At 54.4% G+C, this 19,669-nt stretch overlaps 1 protein-coding gene across 1 annotated transcript in view; it reads left to right on the top strand.

The window, feature by feature from the left end:
* STX1A (syntaxin 1A) overlaps positions 1–19,420 on the top strand; it is a 71,719-nt gene extending 52,299 nt beyond the window's left edge. Inside the window, exons 4-10 of the mRNA XM_064729446.1 lie at positions 3,103–3,177; positions 6,863–6,936; positions 7,658–7,766; positions 12,737–12,810; positions 13,135–13,272; positions 14,908–15,018; positions 16,422–19,420. Of these exons, the coding sequence (XP_064585516.1) occupies positions 3,103–3,177; positions 6,863–6,936; positions 7,658–7,766; positions 12,737–12,810; positions 13,135–13,272; positions 14,908–15,018; positions 16,422–16,499 (659 nt within the window). The 3' untranslated portion in view covers positions 16,500–19,420. The remainder of the gene's footprint in view (positions 1–3,102; positions 3,178–6,862; positions 6,937–7,657; positions 7,767–12,736; positions 12,811–13,134; positions 13,273–14,907; positions 15,019–16,421) is intronic.
* The last annotated feature ends 249 nt before the right edge of the window (positions 19,421–19,669 follow it).

Here is a 19,669-nt window from a genome sequence, read left to right on the forward strand (position 1 = left end):
CTGTGCCCCCTCAGTGCCCCTCTGGCATGAAGGGATGCTGGCCCTGGCACAGCAGTGTTGTGGTACTCCAGCTTCCCGTGGCTGTGTGTGCCTGGCTGGGAATGGTTAAATAATCTCAGTGAGTCACTTAAACAGACACCGTGCATGTGAAAATAATTGTCTGGGCAGCCTGTGCCTGCCAGGCCGCCAAGTAATCCTCACACGGCCTGTGACTCAAATCCAGCCAGAAGGAGTGTTCTTTGTGCTGCTCAGTTGGAAATGCTTGGAGGGAAGGCATCCAGCCCTATCCCTGTCCTCTCCTTCCACCAGTGGGGTCCTGTGGCCCTTGCTGGGTCCCTGAGTGGCCAGCACAGGCTGTGCTCTGCACTTGTCCTGTGTGTCCTCAGTGGCAGCTTCACAGCAGCATGTCACAGCTCATAATGGACCTTCAAGACCATCTCATATATCATATCTCATCCTCCTTCCATGGCAGGGACACCTTCCACTATCTCAGGTTGGTCAAGCCCTGTCCAGCCTGGCCTTGGACACTCCAGGGATCCAGGGGCAGCCACAGCTGCTCTGGGCACCCTGTGCCAGGGCCCCACCACCCTCACAGGGAGAAATCTCTTTCCAATATCCCATCTATCCATGTCCTCTGGCAGTGGAAGCCATTCCCTGTGTCCTGTCCCTCCATCCCTTGTCCCCAGTCCCTCTCCAGCTCTCCTGGAGCCCCTTTAGGCAATGGAAGGGACTCTGAGCTCTTCTCCAGGCTGAGCACCCCCAGCTCTCCCAGCCTGGCTCCAGCAGGGGCTCCAGCCCTCAGAGCATCTCTGTGACCTCCTCTGCACTTGCTCCAGTAGCTCCACATCCTTCCTGGGCTGGGGACTCCAGAGCTGGCAGCAGGTCTGCAGGTGAGGTCTCAGAGCAGAACAGAGGGGGGATCCTCAGCCTGAGCTGACAGGGAGAAGGGAAAGCACATGGCAGTGAGTGATGAGAAATTATTCTATAGAATTGAAGGATATGGGTGGGAATGGACCTTGGAGGCTCCTGGCCAGTCCCCTCCAGCCTTCACAGCCTTGTGCAGAACATCCATAAGGACAGACATCCACAGACATCCCACGGACATCCCTCAGCCTCTCTGCATCTCCTGTTTGACCACCATCATGGATGCTTTTCTTCTCAATATCTAATCTGCATTTGGCTTGCCCCAGCACTGCTTGTCCTCTTCCTGTGCACCCCAGGCTTCGGTAGGAAGCTGAATGTCACCTGCAGGGACCAGCAGGACACCTGGCCCAGGTGTCTCCACCCTCCTGCAGGGTGGTCTCACACAGCAGTAGGGACCCCTTTGGTTTTCCTCTTTCCAGGTGAACAATCCCAGCTCCCAGCCCATCCCTGTCACCATGGCCTCTTGTCTCCTGTTGTCTCCTGTGGTCTCCTCTACTCCTGGTCCTTGTCTGCTTACCCAGCCTGGATGGCTGCAGGGAATTACTCAGCCCAGGCTGGTTTATTTCTTTATTAAGAAATAATTTTAAATTCCTTATTACTACAGTTTTTAATTTCTTATTATAACAGTTTCTTATTTTTATTACTTTCCTGTTATTGGAAATTTTTATATTTCCTATAAATTCTTTCAAGTAATTCCTTCACATTACCATTTCTTATTATTTCTTTATTATTATAAGTTTTTTATTATATTTTCTTATTATTATAAGTTTTTTTTTACAAATGGGAAAAAAAATTAGTCACTTAAATGAGAACTTAAACTGAAGATGTCCTATTCCTGCCACTGCATTTGTGCCCTTCTCCAGCAAATATCCTGGGGTGAAGGACTTCACAGATGTGTTCCTTCTCTCCTCTTCCCAATAGTGCTGAAGCTTGTAGCTCAGGGATGGGGATGTTTATAGCTGCCAGAATGATAGGACCTTCCCCCAGAACATTCCCATCATCAGGATTTTCTAATTATGCCTGTGACTGGCAGCTGGCATCAGAACCATTGACATGAGTCAGTCAATATGCCTCAGCTCTATTAAACTAAGTTTTATTTAATTAAGTCTTGTTCTCATCAAAATCAAGAGGGAGTGTTGGGGTGGCAGCAGGGAGAGCTGCACTGGCAGACCCCAGGTGGGTCCCACTGATCTGGGTTTGCTGCTCCAGGGCCTCTGGCAGTTCCTGAAGCACAGATTGCTGAGGGGCACACCTGCAAATCCTGGCTGCTTTCAGGGCATGCTGGTTTCTGAGGGAGGAACCCGGATGTGATCACAGAGTCACAGGGATTGAAGGGAATTTGAAAGGTTCCACCCCCTGCCATGGCAGGGACACCTTCCACTGTCCCAGGCTGCTCCAAACCCCATCCAGCCTGGCCTTGGGCACTGCCAGGGATCCAGGGGCATCCACAGCTGCTCTGGGCACCTGTGCCAGGGCCTGCCCACCCTCATGGTCTGACATTTCCTCCCCATGTCTAACCTGACCTCATTCTTGTATTCTTGTTAAATTTAACACTTGTGTTGGGGCTCCAGAGCTGGAAGCAGCTGGAGGCCTCAGGAGTGTGAGGAGAGCATGGGGTGGTGGGAGTGCTCCCAGTCTGGACTGTGGGAGTGTTCCCAGTCTGGGGTGGAAATTTTCCAAGTCTGGATTGTGGGAATGCTCCCAGTCTGAATGTGGGAGGGTTCCCAGTCTGGATTGGGGGAGTGCTCCCAGACTGGATTGTGGGAGTGTTCCCATTCTGGGGATGCAAGTGCTCCCAGTCTGGGGGTGGAAATTTTCCCAGTCTGGATGTGGGAGTGCTCCCAGTCTAGACTGTGGGAGTTGGTTCCCAGTCTGGGAATTGGGAGTGTTTTTAGTCAGGGGTTGGAAATCCTTCCACTTTGGGGAGTTCTGGAGTTCTCTGCTTTTAACCCCCTGTGTTCTCAGAGGTGTATCCATGTCCTCAGTGGCCACACCAGGTGCCAATATTCAGATTTCAGCACTGATTGGTTTGACCACAAGCTCCCAAAAAACTTACTTCCTTTTCAAACCAGGACAGGGGGTTGAAGGGCTCCCAGCTCAGGTCTCTACACTCTGCAGGGCAGCAGGTTTCAGTGATGTCTGCAGCACACCCATGTTTGCTCTTTGCTCTCTCCCCAGAAACGAAAGAGGAGCTGGAGGAGCTGATGTCTGACATCAAGAAGACGGCGAACAAAGTGCGCTCCAAACTAAAGAGTGAGTGGTGACTAACTGAACTAAACTAAACTAAACTGAACTAAACTAAACCAAACTAAAGAGCCTGGCATGGAGCTCTTGGCTCTGCCTGGAGCACTCCTGTCCCAGGCTGGAAATCCTCCCAGGGATGAGCATCACCTTCCCTCCCTGCTGTACCCTCCTGATGCTTTTGTTTGCCCTTTTTGTCCCCTTGTGCCTCATTCCCAGAATGGGATTGAGGGAATGGGGCCAGGAGCAGCTGGTGGGCTCTGAGTGAGTCCTGTGCCTCACCTCTGGCAGGGCTTGGAGCCTGGGCAAGCCCCAGCTTGGCCAGAGGTTCTGTTCAGGTCTGGGTGGTGAGGAGGTGCTGCTGTGGGATGTGCTGCAGGGACATGATGGGATGTCACCTTCAGTTTCCACTACTGGAGGAGTCATTCAGTCTCTGAGGTGTGAGAACAAGGTGGCTGTCTGCCCACTGATGGTCAGGGTTGTGCTGGAGCACTCAGACAACCCAGAATTCCAAGACTGGGCCCCAGGGGACTGAGGGAGTCCCAGAGGATGGCAGCATCTTGAGACAGGGGGCAGGTCACCCTGGCACCTTGGATTTGCCTGAGGTGGTCTTGGACATCAGTCTGGGGTTTGGTTTGCACTGGTGCAGAGGACCTGGCTGGTTCTGAGGGGTAGGAGAGGAGCTGGTGCTTCCCCCAAGGCAGCAGTGTCCTCACTAATCCCAGTTTTTGTGGGAGTCTGGCAGTCATGCAGGACTGAGATATGCCCAGAGCCCTGTGTAAGGTCACCCCTGGTGTGGCCATGTCCTGTGTGAGGGCCAGCAGACCTGTACCCCTTGTTCCCATGCTCCCTTTGTCCTTCTAATACAAGATCTCACATAGAGCCAGGAAGGAGAGCCAGGAATATTTTATCTAATCCACAGTCCAAGGGATCCATTCCTATGGCCCTGGACACACTGGATCCCTGCTGATAAGGTTTGGCCTTAAAGAAAATCCTATTCCATAAGTATTTTGTTCAGTGTTTTTTAAGGGGCTTTGAGAGCCTGAAGGATTGCAGGACAGGCTGCTTTTGCCTGCTCCCAGAAAAGCCTCTGTGCTGTCATGTTTACCTGGAGCAGCAGATGCCTGGTGCTTGTGCTGTGTCCCACATTGCCTCCTGGCCAGCATGATCAATGACAGAAAACAGTCAGGGCTGATCAAAAACAACAGCTGCTGACAACAAACTGACTTCTTCAGGCCAGACATTACTCATGCAGGGCATAATTCTGATTGCCAGCTTCCTGGGAAAATGGGATTTTATTAGTTATCAGAAATGCCCAGTGTTTGCCAATAGCATTCCATGGGAATGGGGAGTGCTCTGTGTGGGTGTGCAGGAGGGACTGCTGGAATGCACTGAGCTGAGCTGGGGGTGAGCCCTGCTGCAGGAGGAGCCTGCCCTGTGCTGGGCTTGAGGGACTGATCCAGGATGGAAAATGCTGGGTCTGAGAGCTGTGGGACACCAGTGTAGGGAATGGGGTCTTCAGCCACACTCCAAGAGTGCCACCAGCTCACATGGCTGGTTCAGGTGGAGATGTGTGTCCCTGCACACTGGCACACTGGCCAGCCTGCTAATGGCAGCTTTCTTCCAAGTTTTATAATCCCCTGAAATTAAATCTTTGAGTTAGTTTGTCCTGAGCTGGCCTTGAGGAGCAGGTTTCATGAAATCCTGGAATGATGGCATGGTTTGAGTTGGAAAAGGCCTTAAAGGTAATCTCATTTCACCCCCTGCCATGGGCAGGGACACCTCCCACTGCTCCAGGCTGCTGCAAGCCCTGTCTGACCTGGCCTTGGGCACTGCCAGGGGTGGGGCAGGATTGCTGGTCCTGCTCTGTGCCAGCCCTGCAGTGTGACCGTGTTCACAGGGGTCTTGGGATGAGGGAAGAGATGAGGATCTGACTCCATGTTTCAGAAGGCTTGATTTATTATTTTATGATATATATTACATTAAAACTATACTAAAAGAATAGAAGAAAGGATTTCATCAGAAGGCTAACTCAGAATAGAAAAAGAATGATAACAAAGGTTTGTAGCTCAGGCTCTCGTGATTGGCCATTAATTAGAAACAACTACATGAGCCCAATCCCAGATGCACCTGTTGCATTCCACAGCAGCAGATAATCATTGTTTGCGTTTTGTTCCTGAGGCCTCCCAGCTTCTCAGGATGAAAAATCCTAAGGAAAGGATTTTTCATAAAATGTGTCTGCAACACTGCAGCCCACAGCCCCGTGGGACATGACCCTGCTCCTCCCTGCCATGGCCCTCAGGCTTTGGGCACTGAGGGTGACATGTCAATTAATGTTCCTAATTAAAGGGGCACATCCCTGTGCTGCTCCATGGCTGCCCAGCGCTCCTGCCAGCATGGGGGGTGCTCCCTGTGCCACTCCCAAGCACATGGAGGAGCTGCTGGGTTTTGGTTCCATGGAGGAGTTTTGAGGTTTGGTATTTTGCAGAGACACCTCAGCTCTGGATTTTCTCCTCCTGCCTCTCTGGTGGGAGCAGCTTTCCAATTTGTTTGGATACTGGCAATCAGACCTAAGCACCACATTGATTTTGTGTGGAAATCTTGGCTCACCATCCTGGGGGTGACAGTGCTGCCCCTTCAGCCCCAAATCACAGCCATAGGCCAGGCACCAGGTTTTTGCAGTCATGAAACAGAGCTTTGCTGCCAGGCTGAATGCTGGAGTCAGGATTTGGGAATTGCCCAGTCCCAGCTGCTCCTTGATCCAGTGTTTCACAGTCCGTTTGCCAAGCAATCCCTTTGCTTTGGTTAAGCACTGGAGCAGCCACTCTCTGGAGTGGCTGTGGAGTCACCATCCCTGGAAGTGTTCCAGAAATGAGCACATGTGGCATTTGGCACAGTGGCTTCATGGGCTTGAGGTAATCAGTGGAAGGTTGGATTTGATGATCTTGGAGGTCTTTTACGGCCTGAATCATTCTGTGATTGTTCTCCAAAGAGCACAGACTATTGGAATATTTACCAATATAGCCAGACAAGACGTGCCTGAGCTTGTCTGAACCAAACAGCAGCACTGTGGTGTTTCACCCCACAGACACTTTGGGCTGGCTGGGTGTGTGGTGTTTCACCCACAGACACTTTTGCCTGGCTGGGTGCTGCAGCTGGGCACATACAGACAAGTCCAGGCCTGCAGGAGCTCTGGTGGTGCTGGGATGGAGCTTCCCCCATAACAGGGGCTGCTCCTCAGGTTTCCCTCTGTGGAGAAGCTTTAAGGCGATGGTGAAGGAAAGGAGTTGGTTCTGATGGAGGGTTTGGATGCAGAGCTTTATTCTGGCCCACAGGCCTCTGAATGCAGCACCAGCCCCAACAGAACTCCCTGAGCCCGTGGTTGCTGCTCCTTTAACCCCAGGGAGAGGGGCAGGGAAGGGGCAGGGAGCCACCAAGCAGGGACAGGAGGGGAGAGACAAAGGGACAGAGGACACCTGGATGGCCCAATGCCCCCCAGGGGTAGAGGGCATCCTTTGGATCTGCCAATCACTCAGTGCCCTTCTGGAATGCCAGGACTGACAGACAGTGCTGGGAGGGGAAAGGAGACGTGACTGACACACCTGGCAGGGAATTATCAGGGGAGGGACCTGAGCTTCTGGGGTAAACCCTGAAATCACACCACAACAACAAACTGATGTGTCCTTGTGCCCTTCAGGCATTGAGCAGAGCATCGAACAAGAGGAGGGGCTGAACAGGTCTTCGGCCGACCTGCGGATAAGGAAAACCCAGGTGAGCCTCTAAACAGGGAGCTGAGGGGCAGCTAAGGGGTCCCAGAAGTGCTGGGAGAGGAGGCCTGTGTAGGGAGATAGAATGTAAGAAAATAAAGATCGTGTATAAAGTAATCTTACCTCTAAGGAGTTGCAGCTGGGCCAATTATCAAAGATAAGAGCAGGCCTGACTTGAGCAGGCCACAGCTGTGACCAGTGAGAAAAAGATGTTATAAAAGAGTGGGGTGGGTGGGTGAGAAAGGAACTGGAGTCAGCTGGCTGCTTTGTGAAAAAGAAAGAGTCAGTGCTCTGAGGAGCTGCCCATAAGAAACACCAAGATTATAAAAGAATAGAAGAGTTCTATTGAAATAATATATTATAAAAGAGTAGAATATATATTATATTAGAATAACATATAATTGATTCTATTGAAATTATATATTATAAAATAATAGAGGAAAGGATTTCATCAGAAGGCTAGCAAGGGGAGGAAAGTAATGATAATAAAATCTTGTGACTGACCAAGTCTGAGACAGCTGGACTGTGATTGGCCATTGATTACAAACAACCATATAAGACCAATCCCAGATGCACCTGTTGCATTCCGCAGCAGCAGATAACCATTGTTTACATTTAATTTCTGAGGCCTCTCAGCTTCTCAGGAGAACAGATCCTAGCCAAAGGATTTTTTATTAAACATGTCAGTGCCCCTCTGAGCCCGCTGTCCCCTTGTGTCCCCCCAGCACTCCACGCTGTCCCGCAAGTTCGTGGAGGTGATGTCGGAGTACAACGCCACGCAGACCGACTACCGGGAGCGCTGCAAGGGCCGGATCCAGCGGCAGCTGGAGATCAGTGAGTAACCCACCCTGCTGTGGGGCACTGCTGGGCTCTGTGGGCCATGTCCTCTACACTCCCAAGGGAGCAGAGCTGCTGCTGTCTCGGTTTGGATAGACAGGAGTCTGCTAAGGAAGGCAGGAGCCTCCCCTGAAATGGAGAATTTAAACCCTCCCCACCCCTGTGAATTGTTACAAATTTTAAATTAAGGGCTCTGAGGCAAAAATGGATACTGCAAATATGGGAGCAGGAAATAACAGTTCTTTAATAGGGAAAAGAAAAAAAATAAAAGGATAAAATAAACATTGCAGTACACTAGAACAACACTGACAGAGTCAGAACCCAACCTGACACCCTGTGGGTCAGGGTGTTGGCAGCAGTCCCATTGGAATTGTGGCTCAGCCCTCCTGCAGTGTCAGGGGTGGTTCTGCTGGAGCAGGGATCCTGTAGAGAAGGATGGATTCTTCCTCTGAAGATCCAGTGGGAGAAGAGGCAGCTGCTGTTCCTCTGGGGAATCCAGTGGAGAAGCTGTGCTGGTGTTCCAGAATCTCCAGATTATATCCATGTAGGAATGCTTGGCTCCTCCCTCTGGGCTCACATCTCCCAATGGGATGCTGTAGTTCTTATCAGCCATGCAGTGACATTCAATAGTCTGTTACCAGCAGATATCCCCTCCCCAGGGAGGTGTGAATGTGGTCACTCAAAGAGAGAGATAAGGCAAACTGCCCACTTGACAAAGGTAATCTGCCATACAGATGGTGATAGAATAAGTCTTGCCTTGCAATCTGGAACACTCCCACTGTCGCTACAGGACACAAAACAACACAAGCTCACACCACTGTTCTCAAGATGAAGGAACAGGGAAGTTTTTCTGCTGACTCCAACATTTATAGTTTTCCAAAAGTGACAGTGAATTGGAGGGTGACAGTGCCACCTCTCCAATGACACTGGACAAACCAACAATCCATCAAATTTCTCTTCCTCCATAAAAGAATGTAAAACAATAAGTTATTTACAGAAAGTGTGTGAGAAAGTTTGTTACAAGAATGTCAACATCAGAAAGCTTAGAAAATCTCATAAAATCAGGGTGACACTCCCACAGCTAGGCAGAGCTCCTGGGATGCACAGGAGGCGCTGGGAGTGGCTGGAACACGCCTTCTGTGGGGTGGGACCTTGAGTTCCTGTGGCAGCATGTATCCAGCAAATTACATCCCAAAATGCTGCAGAGAGAGCACAAGGATCACAAGGAGAGGGGTTCCTTCTGTGTTGGCAGCTAATTTTTATTCAAAGAAGCTCACAGGAATTCCTGATTCCTGTGGGTGCTTGTCTTTCCTCGGGGTGCTCTTCATGGATGAACTTAGCTAAACATGGACACAGGGAAGGGAATTCTTGGGATGGGAGCACTCCCTGCTCCTGATGGCCTCCCTTGCATGGGAGGAGCAGGAGCCTCAGTGCTGCCTCTCTGGGCCCAGGACTGATGGCTCTTAGCAACCATTGTGTTGTGGCCAAGGGGGGACCTCAGGTGACACCTGTGGGGCTGTGGCACCTCACCCAGGTGACACTGGGATCTCTGAGCCATCCAGAGCCCATCCCTTGGGAGCAGTCCAGTCCTGCCTCTCTAGAAACACTCTCCTGATGGTCCTTCTGGGCAGCCAGTGGTTCGTGGATGGTTTAGAGCCAAGGAGTGATCTCCCAGCAAAGAACCACCATGTAATCAGGGGAATACTCAAGGGGGAAGGCAGGCCATGCAGAGATTAAAGGAGATTTTTGCAAATAATCCCAGTGTCAGGCATGTTGTGGGGTTTGTGCTCAGAATGGAAGGCTCTGAATTTAGTAATTTTTTTTTCCTAAGAACCACATGGATGTTTTTTATCTCCTCCAGCAACTCACTGTGAACAATGACAGGAGATCTGTGAGTCAGCCTGATGTCCTTGGTGGTCACCTGTGGGAATTATTCTGGGAATCTGGGTGCTGTGGGAATTTCTGTGGAGGGCTGGAAGGACACACAGCTGTGCAAGCCTTAATCTTTGTTCAGATGAGTCTTTGTGATGCCTGGTACTCCCAGGGCTGCATGGGAAGGCTGGCTGACATTGGGCTCAACAAGAGCTTGCCAGTTTGCTGTAAAGCTGGATGGATGTGTCACTGCTCCAGCTGCCTGACTCATCCCTCAGCCACCATCACCCTGCAGTGACAGCTCAGGAGTGCCTTGTCATGTGAACAGCAATTGAAGGTATCCCTGTGCCTCCCTTTGAGAGAGGAGGCTTGGAAGGACTCAGCCTTGTCCTTGACTGGATGCAGACCTGAAAGAAGCCTCCGTCTTGTTTTCCTGCTGAATTTTGGGAGGGCTCTGCTGCTCTGCTTCAGTCCTGGAGATATATTCTTGTTTGTTATGGTGTTCACAGGGGTCTCAGGTTGAGGGAACAGATGAGGATCTGACTCCATGTTTCAGAAGGCTTGATTTATTATTTTATTATATATATATTACATTAAAACTATACTAAAAGAATAGAAGAAAGGATTTCATCAGAAGGCTAGCTAAGGATAGAATAGAAAAGAATGATAACAAAGGTTTGTGGCTCAGGCTCTCTGTCCGAGCCAGCTGACTGTGATTGGCCATTAATTAGAAACAACCACATGAGACCAATCACAGATGCACCTGTTGCATTCCACAGCAGCAAATCAATGTTTACATTTTGTTCCTGAGGCCTTTCAGCTTCTCAGGAGAAAAAATCCTAAGGAAAGGATTTTCCATAAAAGATGTCTGTGACAGTTGTTCTTGTGTCTGCCCTGTCCATCCTGCCAGGCTGTCAGTGCCTGCCAGAGCCTGCTGGGTGCAGGGACAGGGCAGCTCAGGAGCCCCATGGAGCAGTGTGTGCTCTGGGAGAGGTGTCCCTGTTCCTGACACCAAGGGACTCCTGTTCCCTTCAGGATGGAGCTGTGGAGGAGTGTGGGTATAGATAAGAGTATTTCTCATTGCTGCAGAAGAGGTGCAGAGCTGGGCTGGGGAGGGACACAGCCCTGTGCACAGCCCTGTGCCAGAGCTGGATTCCCTCATCAGGACAGTGGAAAAGATTTCCTGGCAAAAAGACTCATCCAAAGGTGTCACTATAGGACATGAAAGAACAAAAGCACACACTGCTGCTCTCAAGGGGAAGGAAAAAGGGAAGTTTATTTTCTGACTCCAACATTTATAGTGTTCCAAGAGTGACAGTGGATTGGAGGGTGACAGTGCCACCTCTCCAATGACACTGGACAGACCAACAGTCTATCAACTTTCTCCTCCTCCATAAAGGAATGCAAAACAATGAGTTATTTACAGAAAGTGTGTGAGAAAGTTTGCAACAACAATGTCAACATCTGAAGGCTTAGAAAATCTTAAAAAACCAGGGTGACATCAAGGAACAGCTTATGGATGTTTTACCAGGAGTGCTGCCTGGGCAGGGGCTCTGCTTGGCCTGGAGAGAGCTGCTCCTGCACAGGCTCTGGGGGACAGCTCAGCTGGGATGTGCCTGCACAGATCTCCACAACATCCTCAGTGCTGGGAGCTCTGACAGCAAAGCCAGTAAATCACTTGGGTTTTCAGTGTGAGAGCAGGAACTGCTCAGGTGCTCTGGGCAGGCTCCCCAGCACCAGCAAGTTTCTCCATCCTCACCACGCCTGGCTCTGCAAGTAGCACAGTGGCAGAGTTGGTGATGTGGAGTCCCTGCCCTGGGCTGCAGCCACCCCCTGGGGCTCCCCACAGCCCCCTCAGGATCTGTTCCCTTCTCCTTGTGTGGGCACTGCTGTGTCTGTGCTGTGTAACCATCAGCATCACCCTGCCCACCCAGAGCAGCTCTGAGGGCGTGCAGTGTGCAGGGTTGTGTGGCTGGATCCTCATCCTGATACCAGCCTGGGCAGGGCCAGAACTGAGCTGGGTGACAGCCAGGTGGGCCAGATTGTCCCTGTCACCTCACACACAGCTGGGCAGGACAGCATTACCCATCTCTCCATGAATTGTATGGATTTGTGTCTGTAGTGTTGAAAAGCCAGCTCCAGGCTGGGGAAGGTGCCTTGTCCTCAGTGTGAGCCCCAGCTGTGGCTCTGCAGGTGCCTGTGCAGGGATGCTGGAGAGCCCAGCTGAGCCCTCATTTGGCCATGGACCATTGGACTCCTTCAGCCCTGAGCTAATTCCCTATTTATAGACATCTGCATGCAGGGTTGGACAGACTGCCATCCAGTGTCAGCTGGGCTGTGGGACTGAGCTGTGGCACCAGAGGCTTCCCTGGGAGCTTCCCCCACACCCTGGCAGGGCTGCTCCTGCCCCATGCCTGGGAGATGGTCACTGGGGATGGTCAGTCTGTCCAGCTGGCCATTCCAGGGCCAAGGATGCGCCTTGAAGTCTCCTCAGTGGTTTCACATTCACCTGTCCCAGAGTTTGCAGTGACCTGGGCACTGCCTCTCTCTGTTCTCTCCCTGCCACCTTCGGGCTCACTTTGCTCCTCCATGCTCTTTGTCTTGTTGAGGATCTGACTCCATGTTTCAGAAGGCTTGATTTATTATTTTGTGATATATATTACATTGTAACTATACTAAAAGAATAGAAGAAAAGGTTTCATCAGAAGGCCAGCTAAGAATAGAATAGAAAGGAATGATAACAAAGGTTTGTGGCTCAGCTCTGTGTCAGAGCCAGCTGTGATTGGCCATTAATTAGGAACAACCAACCTTGGCCAATCACAGATGCACCTGTTGCATTCCACAGCAGCAGATAACCATTGTTGACATTTTGTTCCTGAGGCCTCTCAGCTTCTCAGGAGGAAAAATCCTAAGGAAATGATTTTCCATAAAAGATGTCTGTGACAAGGCTGTGAGAGAGCATCCCCCAAACAGCCCTGTGTGCTCCTGGGGCTGGAAGCTCTGCTCTGTTCCACTCGTGGGGGAATTTCCTTGGAACCTGTGGGACCTGTGGTGGGTTCAGGGGGCCCTTGGCTGACCTGTGTTGTGTGTTGCAGCTGGCAGGACCACCACCAGCGAGGAGCTGGAGGACATGCTGGAGAGTGGCAACCCGGCCATCTTCTCCTCTGGGGTAAGCTCTGCCCCAGCTGCAGCTGAGCCAGCCCCAGCAGCAGGGGTGGCTGCTGCATGTGCTGCCACGGGGGCCTCAGTACCAGTAATGAACACAGCCCATGCAGGAAGGGAGCCTGGGGGCTCAGGTCTGGCCTGAGGATCTGCTGGAGCAGCCTGAATCCAGCACCCTGCTGCAAACTGCCTGGCTGGGGGTGGTTGGAGGGGCCCTGCAGCTCCTGCTCATCCCTCTCTTGGTGCCCCCAGTCCCAGTCTGAGTCTTGGTGCTCAGACCCACTGGAGCTGGGTGTCAGCATGGTGCTCAGTGGCCTTGTTTTGTCTGCAGATCATCATGGATTCAAACATCACCAAGCAGGCTCTGAACGAGATTGAGACACGGCACAGCGAGATCATCAAGCTGGAGAACAGCATCCGAGAGCTGCACGACATGTTCATGGACATGGCCATGCTGGTGGAGAGCCAGGTGGGGAAAAGCTGCAGCCCAGGGCTCACCTGCAGGGGTTGGAGGGTGATGGGGGCTCCCTGTGCTGGGTGGGGAGGCTGGAGAACAGTGCTGCCCTGCCTGGGTGGGTGCTGAGAGGAAAAAACCACATCCAGGAGCAGCATGGCTCCCATGGGGCTGAGCTGGGCTCCCCAGGGCTGGGTGCTGTGTGTGTGTGTGGGGTGGGAGGCTCAGTGAGGGGCTCAGGAGGAGGGCAGGGGGTGGCTGCCGTGCAGGGGGAGGTTCCTTCACCTTCCCTGGAGCACCAGGCCCAGCTGGGTGAGCTCAGGTGGCCCCTGGGCTGTGCTGCCAGCCCCTGGCACCAGTCCCTTGAGCCAGGCACGGGCTCCTGTGTCATTGCTCACCCCCCTTCTTGCCTGCCATGCTGCCATGGCCCGAGGAGACGTCGGTGGCAGGTAAAGGCCCCCTGGTGCTGCATGCTCTGCTCTGCATGGCTGCTCCTGCATGGCTGCTGCTTGCATGGCACTGGGATGGACACCAGGACACCAATGGTCACCAGGGCACCATGGTGGTGGTGGCCTGTCCTGTCTGCAGTGGGGGACATATGTGGGGATCCATGATTCCATGCTCTGAGGGCTGGACAGTGCCAGCACCCTTTTCCTGTGGGTGAGAGGGTGCCAGCACCCTTGTCCTGTGGGTGACACGGTGCCAGCACCCTTGTCCTGTGGGTGAGAAGCTCAGAGCTGCTGGCACTGGGAATAGAAGGGCACTGGCCAGGCAGCAGGGCTGGCAGCTGTGCTCTGCCCTGGCATAGGTAGGAAGAAGCAGCTGCAGTTTTACACAAGTCAGGGAGCAGTTGGTGGGGCTCAGTGCTCAGCACCCCTGAGCCCCAAGGTTTGTCCTCCCTGTGCTGTCCAGCATTAGGTTGAGAATTGGGCATTGCAGAGTTGCTGGCTATGAGCCCATGGCTCTGTGGCCTCAGTTCCCTCCCTGTCATCCAGGAGGACACAGGGCTTCAAACCTCCCACTCCTGCCAGCCCTGTCCAGCTTTCAGACCTGGCCGTTTGCCTGCCTGGTCAGGATGGGGCCAAAGGAGGTGAACAAGGCTGGAGGAGCTCACCCCAACGCATGTCCGAGCTCCCAGTCCCAGCCTAGCCCTGCAGCAGGGACAGAGCAGGGCAGGGGTCCCTGTAGGGCTCTTCAGTCCTGGCCGGCCTTGCTGCAGACCCTCCTGCCCTTGGTGTGGTGCATGTGCGATGGGAGCGGCGGTCCCTGGTCCCTGCTCGTCTGTGGTTTCCTGGGCATCCCCCATGGTGCTGCTGGCACTGTCTTTGCTCCTGCCCTGCCTCCTGTTCCAGCAGCATGTGGTGTGGTGCTGGTGTAGATCGTGTTGGATAGAGAGGGATACTGGGCAGAGGGACTGGGCTGGGAGCTCCTTGTCCCTCACCCTTGCTCGTCTCCCTGCTGGGCTGTGCACAGCGCTGCTCTGGGACGGGGCGTGCAGTCCAGGGCAGGAAACACGCGGTGCCCGCAGGCAGCTGATGGTTCTCTCTGTGCAGGGCTGCTGGGCAGGGCAGCGTCCCCCCGGAGGCAGGCAGCGGCAGAGCAGGAGGGAGCTCAGCTCTGCGCGGCCGGGCGGGCTGTGTCCCCCTGCAGGGAGAGATGATTGACCGCATCGAGTACAACGTGGAGCACTCGGTGGACTACGTGGAGAGGGCGGTGTCCGACACCAAAAAGGCCGTGAAGTACCAGAGCAAAGCCAGACGGGTGAGTCACTGAAAATGCAGTGTTAGAGTGGTCGGTGCTGCTGCCTGTCCCCTGTCCCCAGCAAGCCTCTCCTGTCCAAAGGCAGGGCTGAGTTAACGTTCAGGCAATGCAGTCAAACCTCCATTCAAGATAGAGGCAAGAAAGGCTGTTTTGCAAGGGTTTATTTCAGCAGAGTAACACTGAAGCACAAACCTGGGGAAGGAGGGAGAACCATGTGGAGCAGGCAGCTTATAAAAGGGAAGGGGTGGGGGGCAGAGCCAAGGGCTGGGCAGAGGGGCCTGGTTTCCAGGGCTAGGGAATGGCCACCAGGGGTACCAAGCCAGTGACAGGGCAAGGAGAAACCCAAGGAAGTTGTGACACCAAGTCCATGGGGAGACGTTTCTTGAGGACACTCTGTGGTAAGCAGTTAATGTTTCCAGGCTGAGGGTTTGGGGATTGACCAAGGGGGGACAGTTCATGGGATGCTGGTCACGGCTCAGGTTGGGGCTCATCTGCCCCTGCCTGCACTGCTGACACCTCCATCCCAGCCACAGCCCTGGCTGGCTCCTTGCCTGCCCCTGGCAGCCTGGCACAGCTCTGTGGGTGCCCAGGGACCTCACTGCCTCACACCACTGGAGCAGCCAGCAGGTCCTGAGGGTTTGCAGATCTCCCAGCACAGACTGTGTGAAAGCTGACAATGAGCCATAGGGCAGGGGTGCTGCTTGGGGGGAGGAAAAGGGACAGGATGGACCCCTGGACCAGGCATGCTGTTGTGGGAAGATAAAATGTAAGAAAATAGTGCAGAAAGTAATCTCATCTCTGAGGAGTTGCAACTGTACTAATTACCAATTAGGAGCAAGGCTGCCCTTAACAGGCCACAGCTGTGTCCAGTGAAGATGAGTGCTGAAAAAGACTGAGCTGTGCTGGGAAGAGAGTTAGAGTTTGTTGGCTGTGCTGTGAAGAAGAAAGAGTCAGTGCTGTGAAAAGCTGCCCATGAGAAATCACCGAGAAAATATGGAGCTTTTGCAATAAGATAGCAACATACTGGGAGAGCCACAGCCTGTGCAAAATAAAAATAGGGAAAGGTCATGGGGTTTGGGTCAGAGTCTGAGCATAGTGCCAGCTGTCTGTCCTGCTCCTGTATCAGCTTAGGGACCTGGAGGCCAGCTCAGGGCAGAAGCAGGAACAGGGGTCTCCCTCTCTGCCCAGGACTGCCAGTGCTCTTCTGGCTCCCAGGGTGCTGCTCAGAGCCCACCACGGGCAAAGGGGGAGCAGGACAAACTGCCATTCTGAACACCTGGGTCCACCACGGGCAAAGGGGAGCAGGACAGACTGAAATTCTGAGCTCCTGGGTCACCCTGCCCCAACACTCACCATCTCCTCTCCCCTCTCTCCCTGCTGCTGCTGCTGGGCCACCTGAGCAGAAGAAGATCATGATCATAATCTGCTGTGTGATCCTGGGCATCGTCATCGCCTCCACCTTCGGCGGCATTTTCGGCTAGGCTGCCCCGGGACTGTCAGTGTGCGATGGACGGAGCCGCGCGTGCCGCGGGGCTGCAGCCGCCCGGAGCCCCCGCGCAGCCCCGGAGCCTCCCAGCAGCATTTCAGTTTCATGCATGGTTGTTTGTGACGCTGTGTGTGCGGTGCGGTGCGTCTGTGTGGAGGGAGCTCCGGCCCCGGGGCGGGCGGGGGCCGGCCCTGGTGATGGCTGCGAGGGGGACCCTGCTGGGGGAACCCGAGCTCTCATCACTGCTGCAGGCTGGGGGGAGGCTGGCACCGATGGGTGGGTGGGGGATTGCTGCTCATCCTGTGCTGGGCAGTGTGCGTGACAGGAGGGAGGGAGGGATGATGGGGTCAGGGGTCCTCGGGAGTGTGGTGCCCAGTCAGCCTTCCCAGCTTGCCCATCACCTCCAGCTCTCATGTCTGTCGGCCGCATCTGTGCTTGCAAACACCTTCCCTCGGGCTGCTTCTCTCCGGGGCCCTTCCCCAGGGGTGTGCTCTGCCCAGCCCTGCCTGGCCAGTGACTGTGTCTGGCTCTGGGGCTCCATCCCTGCCACTCCTCCCTCCCCACATGAGCCCTCGCCCCAGCAGGGTGCCAAAGGCTGGAGGAGCCTGATGGAGCAGTGTGGAATGAGGAGCTGCTGCCTGGGGCCATCACAGCTGCCTGGGGACAGGAACAGGGCACAGGGGGCCAGTGCTGCTCCTGGATGCTGGCCTGACAGGGCAGGGTGGCACAGAGAGTCCAAGGCCAGTGAATTTCCCTGGCTGCTCATCCTGCAGTGCTCTCAGCCCTGGCACACGGTGCCCTGGCTGCTCTTGCCCACAGGCTGGACTCTGCCTGCTGGGATTTGGGGCTGTTGCTGATACCCACAGCCCTGGCAGCACTCACCTGCAAGCAGGGCTGCTCCAGCCTTGCTTCTTCACACCCATGCTGGGGGTTAGAAGCAGTTGGGCTCTCTCCTGTTGTGGTGCCAGGAGCAGCCCTTGCTGCCTCCAGCCCCCTGCAAGCCAGGAGTGGCAGCCTCCCTGCTCCTGTACCCAGTCTGGCTCTGAACAGGCCAGTGCCCCACTGCCTGTTTGCCACCTCCTGGCACCGTGCCCTCCTGCTCAGCCACCCAGTGAGGCTCCTGCTCTCAGTGGGAGCTGTGGCACAGCCTGGGTGCCCTGTGCCCTCTGCCGTGCCCATGGCACAGCTGCAGCTGCTCTGGGGGTCTCACTGGCAGCTCAGGGGGGTCCAGTACTGCCACTGCCTGTTTGCCTCAGGCTAGGGCCAGGGCTCTGCCCTCACCTTCCTCTGCAGACCCCGGGGCTCTGGCTGGCCTGTGCACATGCCAAAGCACCCAAGGAGTCCCTGGGTAGGACTCGCTGCCACTCTGGGACAGGGGCTGGCTGCCAGGTGCTGGCAGCAGAAAAGGGACACTTGATAGCAGCCAGTATTCCAGCCTGGGGCAGTGTCACCTCCCAGCTCCCACCAGGCCAGGGCTGCTCCAAAGCTGGCAGGGTGCTGTGGCTCAGGCACTGGCTCTGTGTGTGCCACTGGGTGCCGGGGAGAGTGCTGCCTGCCCCAGGGCCAGCCCTGACACGGCTTCTCTGCCATTGTTACCCACAGAGCACCTGGTGCTTGCAGCTCCCTTGGCAAGGGGGTGCAGCCTGGTTCCCCACACTGCCCAGTCCCAGCCCCTCAGGGTGCAGCCATGGGAACAGCCCAGCCCAGAGCCCCCTTCTCTCACAGTCCCACAGCACTGAGGTGAGCTCCAGCACTGCAGCCTGCGGGCACTGAAGGGTTTGGGGCACCAGGACCGTGCAGGCAGGGCTAGGAGGCAGGCAGGGGCAGGGGCTCTGCTCCAGGGGAAAAGGGAGTAGCCATGCTCCTGTCCCTCAGCAGCTCCCTGCCACTGCCCTCCGTGCTTGCTCTGCCAGGCCAGCCAGAGCCCCAGGGCCCCTCCAGGAAGCAATAACACTGGGCAGGCAGGGAAACCCTCCTCCCAGGCTGCTGCCCTGCAGCCATGCTCCTGCCCTGCAGCCATGCCAACTGCTAGCACAAGGTGACTTCTTTTTCTTCCAGGCAGCGGCTTTAGTGGCACAAGCTCACCTGACATCAGGCCTGTGGCACCCCTGTCAAGGCACAAGGCCAGGAACTGCCTCGGGGGGGTTCTTGGCCCTTGCTCCTTGTTGGCACCACCACTGCCAGCAGCCCCCACAGCAGCAGGAGCCAGATGGGGCCAGTCAGGGCTGCTGGCACTTTGCTGGGATCCTGTGGGCAGCAGCAGTGCTGGGCTCCAAGGGCAGGGAGACGAGGAGCCACTGCTGCCCCACAGGCAGGCTCACACTGTCCTCGCTGTGAGGGGAGGGTGTTTTGGTGCAATAATTACCCCTGCACTACGGGAAGCCCCATTGAGTTCCTTTTCACCTACCTGTCGTTGCATGTACAGACCAAATCACCAAAAGTGTGGTTGTGCTTTGGGAAGACGTTTCACCTTTTCTTTCCAGCCCCCACCCTGCACCCGCTCGTCCTTTGGGTTCCACCACCTCTGTTCCAGGTGCCACCTGCCCTCCCCACGCCGGGAGCGTGTTGATGCAGTATTCCATGAGCAGTGTGGGGCACGCACAGCTTGCACTCGAACTGGGGATTGGGGTTTTTTTGGGTTCTTTTTTTTTTTTGTAATTAATGTACTTGAAGGCTTTCCGAGCCCCCCGTGGAGTTCTACTGTTGCTGTACTGTGAGCTAAGTGTCCTTGTTTTCTATGTGGATCTTGACCCTGGCTTGCTCTGTCTCACTGGGCTGGATGACACTGTATGTTGCCTCTCTTCTCCTTCCCTCTTTCCCTTCCTGCTAGCATTCCTTTCTTCTCCCGAGGCTTTGGGTGCAAAACAGCTTCCCATTTTGTGGAATTTTTATGTAGAATAAACATTTGTAACTGTACAGCTTTGGGTGGCACTTCTCCTTGTTTCAGGGGAAGAGGTGATGGGGGGGTCCAGTGAGCCCCAGCACCTTGGAAGCATTGAAGCAAACAGAGTGGGCTTGGTGCCAAGCACCAACAGGGTAGTGGAGTAACGCTTGAGTCAGGAGCAACTTTGTCCTCACTGAACTACACTTTGGGAGTGTGGCTCCTCTGCAGGCACAGGGGAAGCTGGCAAGGAATGAAGTACCTTTGTCCTCATGGATCCACAC

This window comes from Zonotrichia leucophrys, chromosome 19 (assembly GCF_028769735.1).
Source record: "Zonotrichia leucophrys gambelii isolate GWCS_2022_RI chromosome 19, RI_Zleu_2.0, whole genome shotgun sequence".
NCBI classification, from domain to species: domain Eukaryota; kingdom Metazoa; phylum Chordata; class Aves; order Passeriformes; family Passerellidae; genus Zonotrichia; species Zonotrichia leucophrys.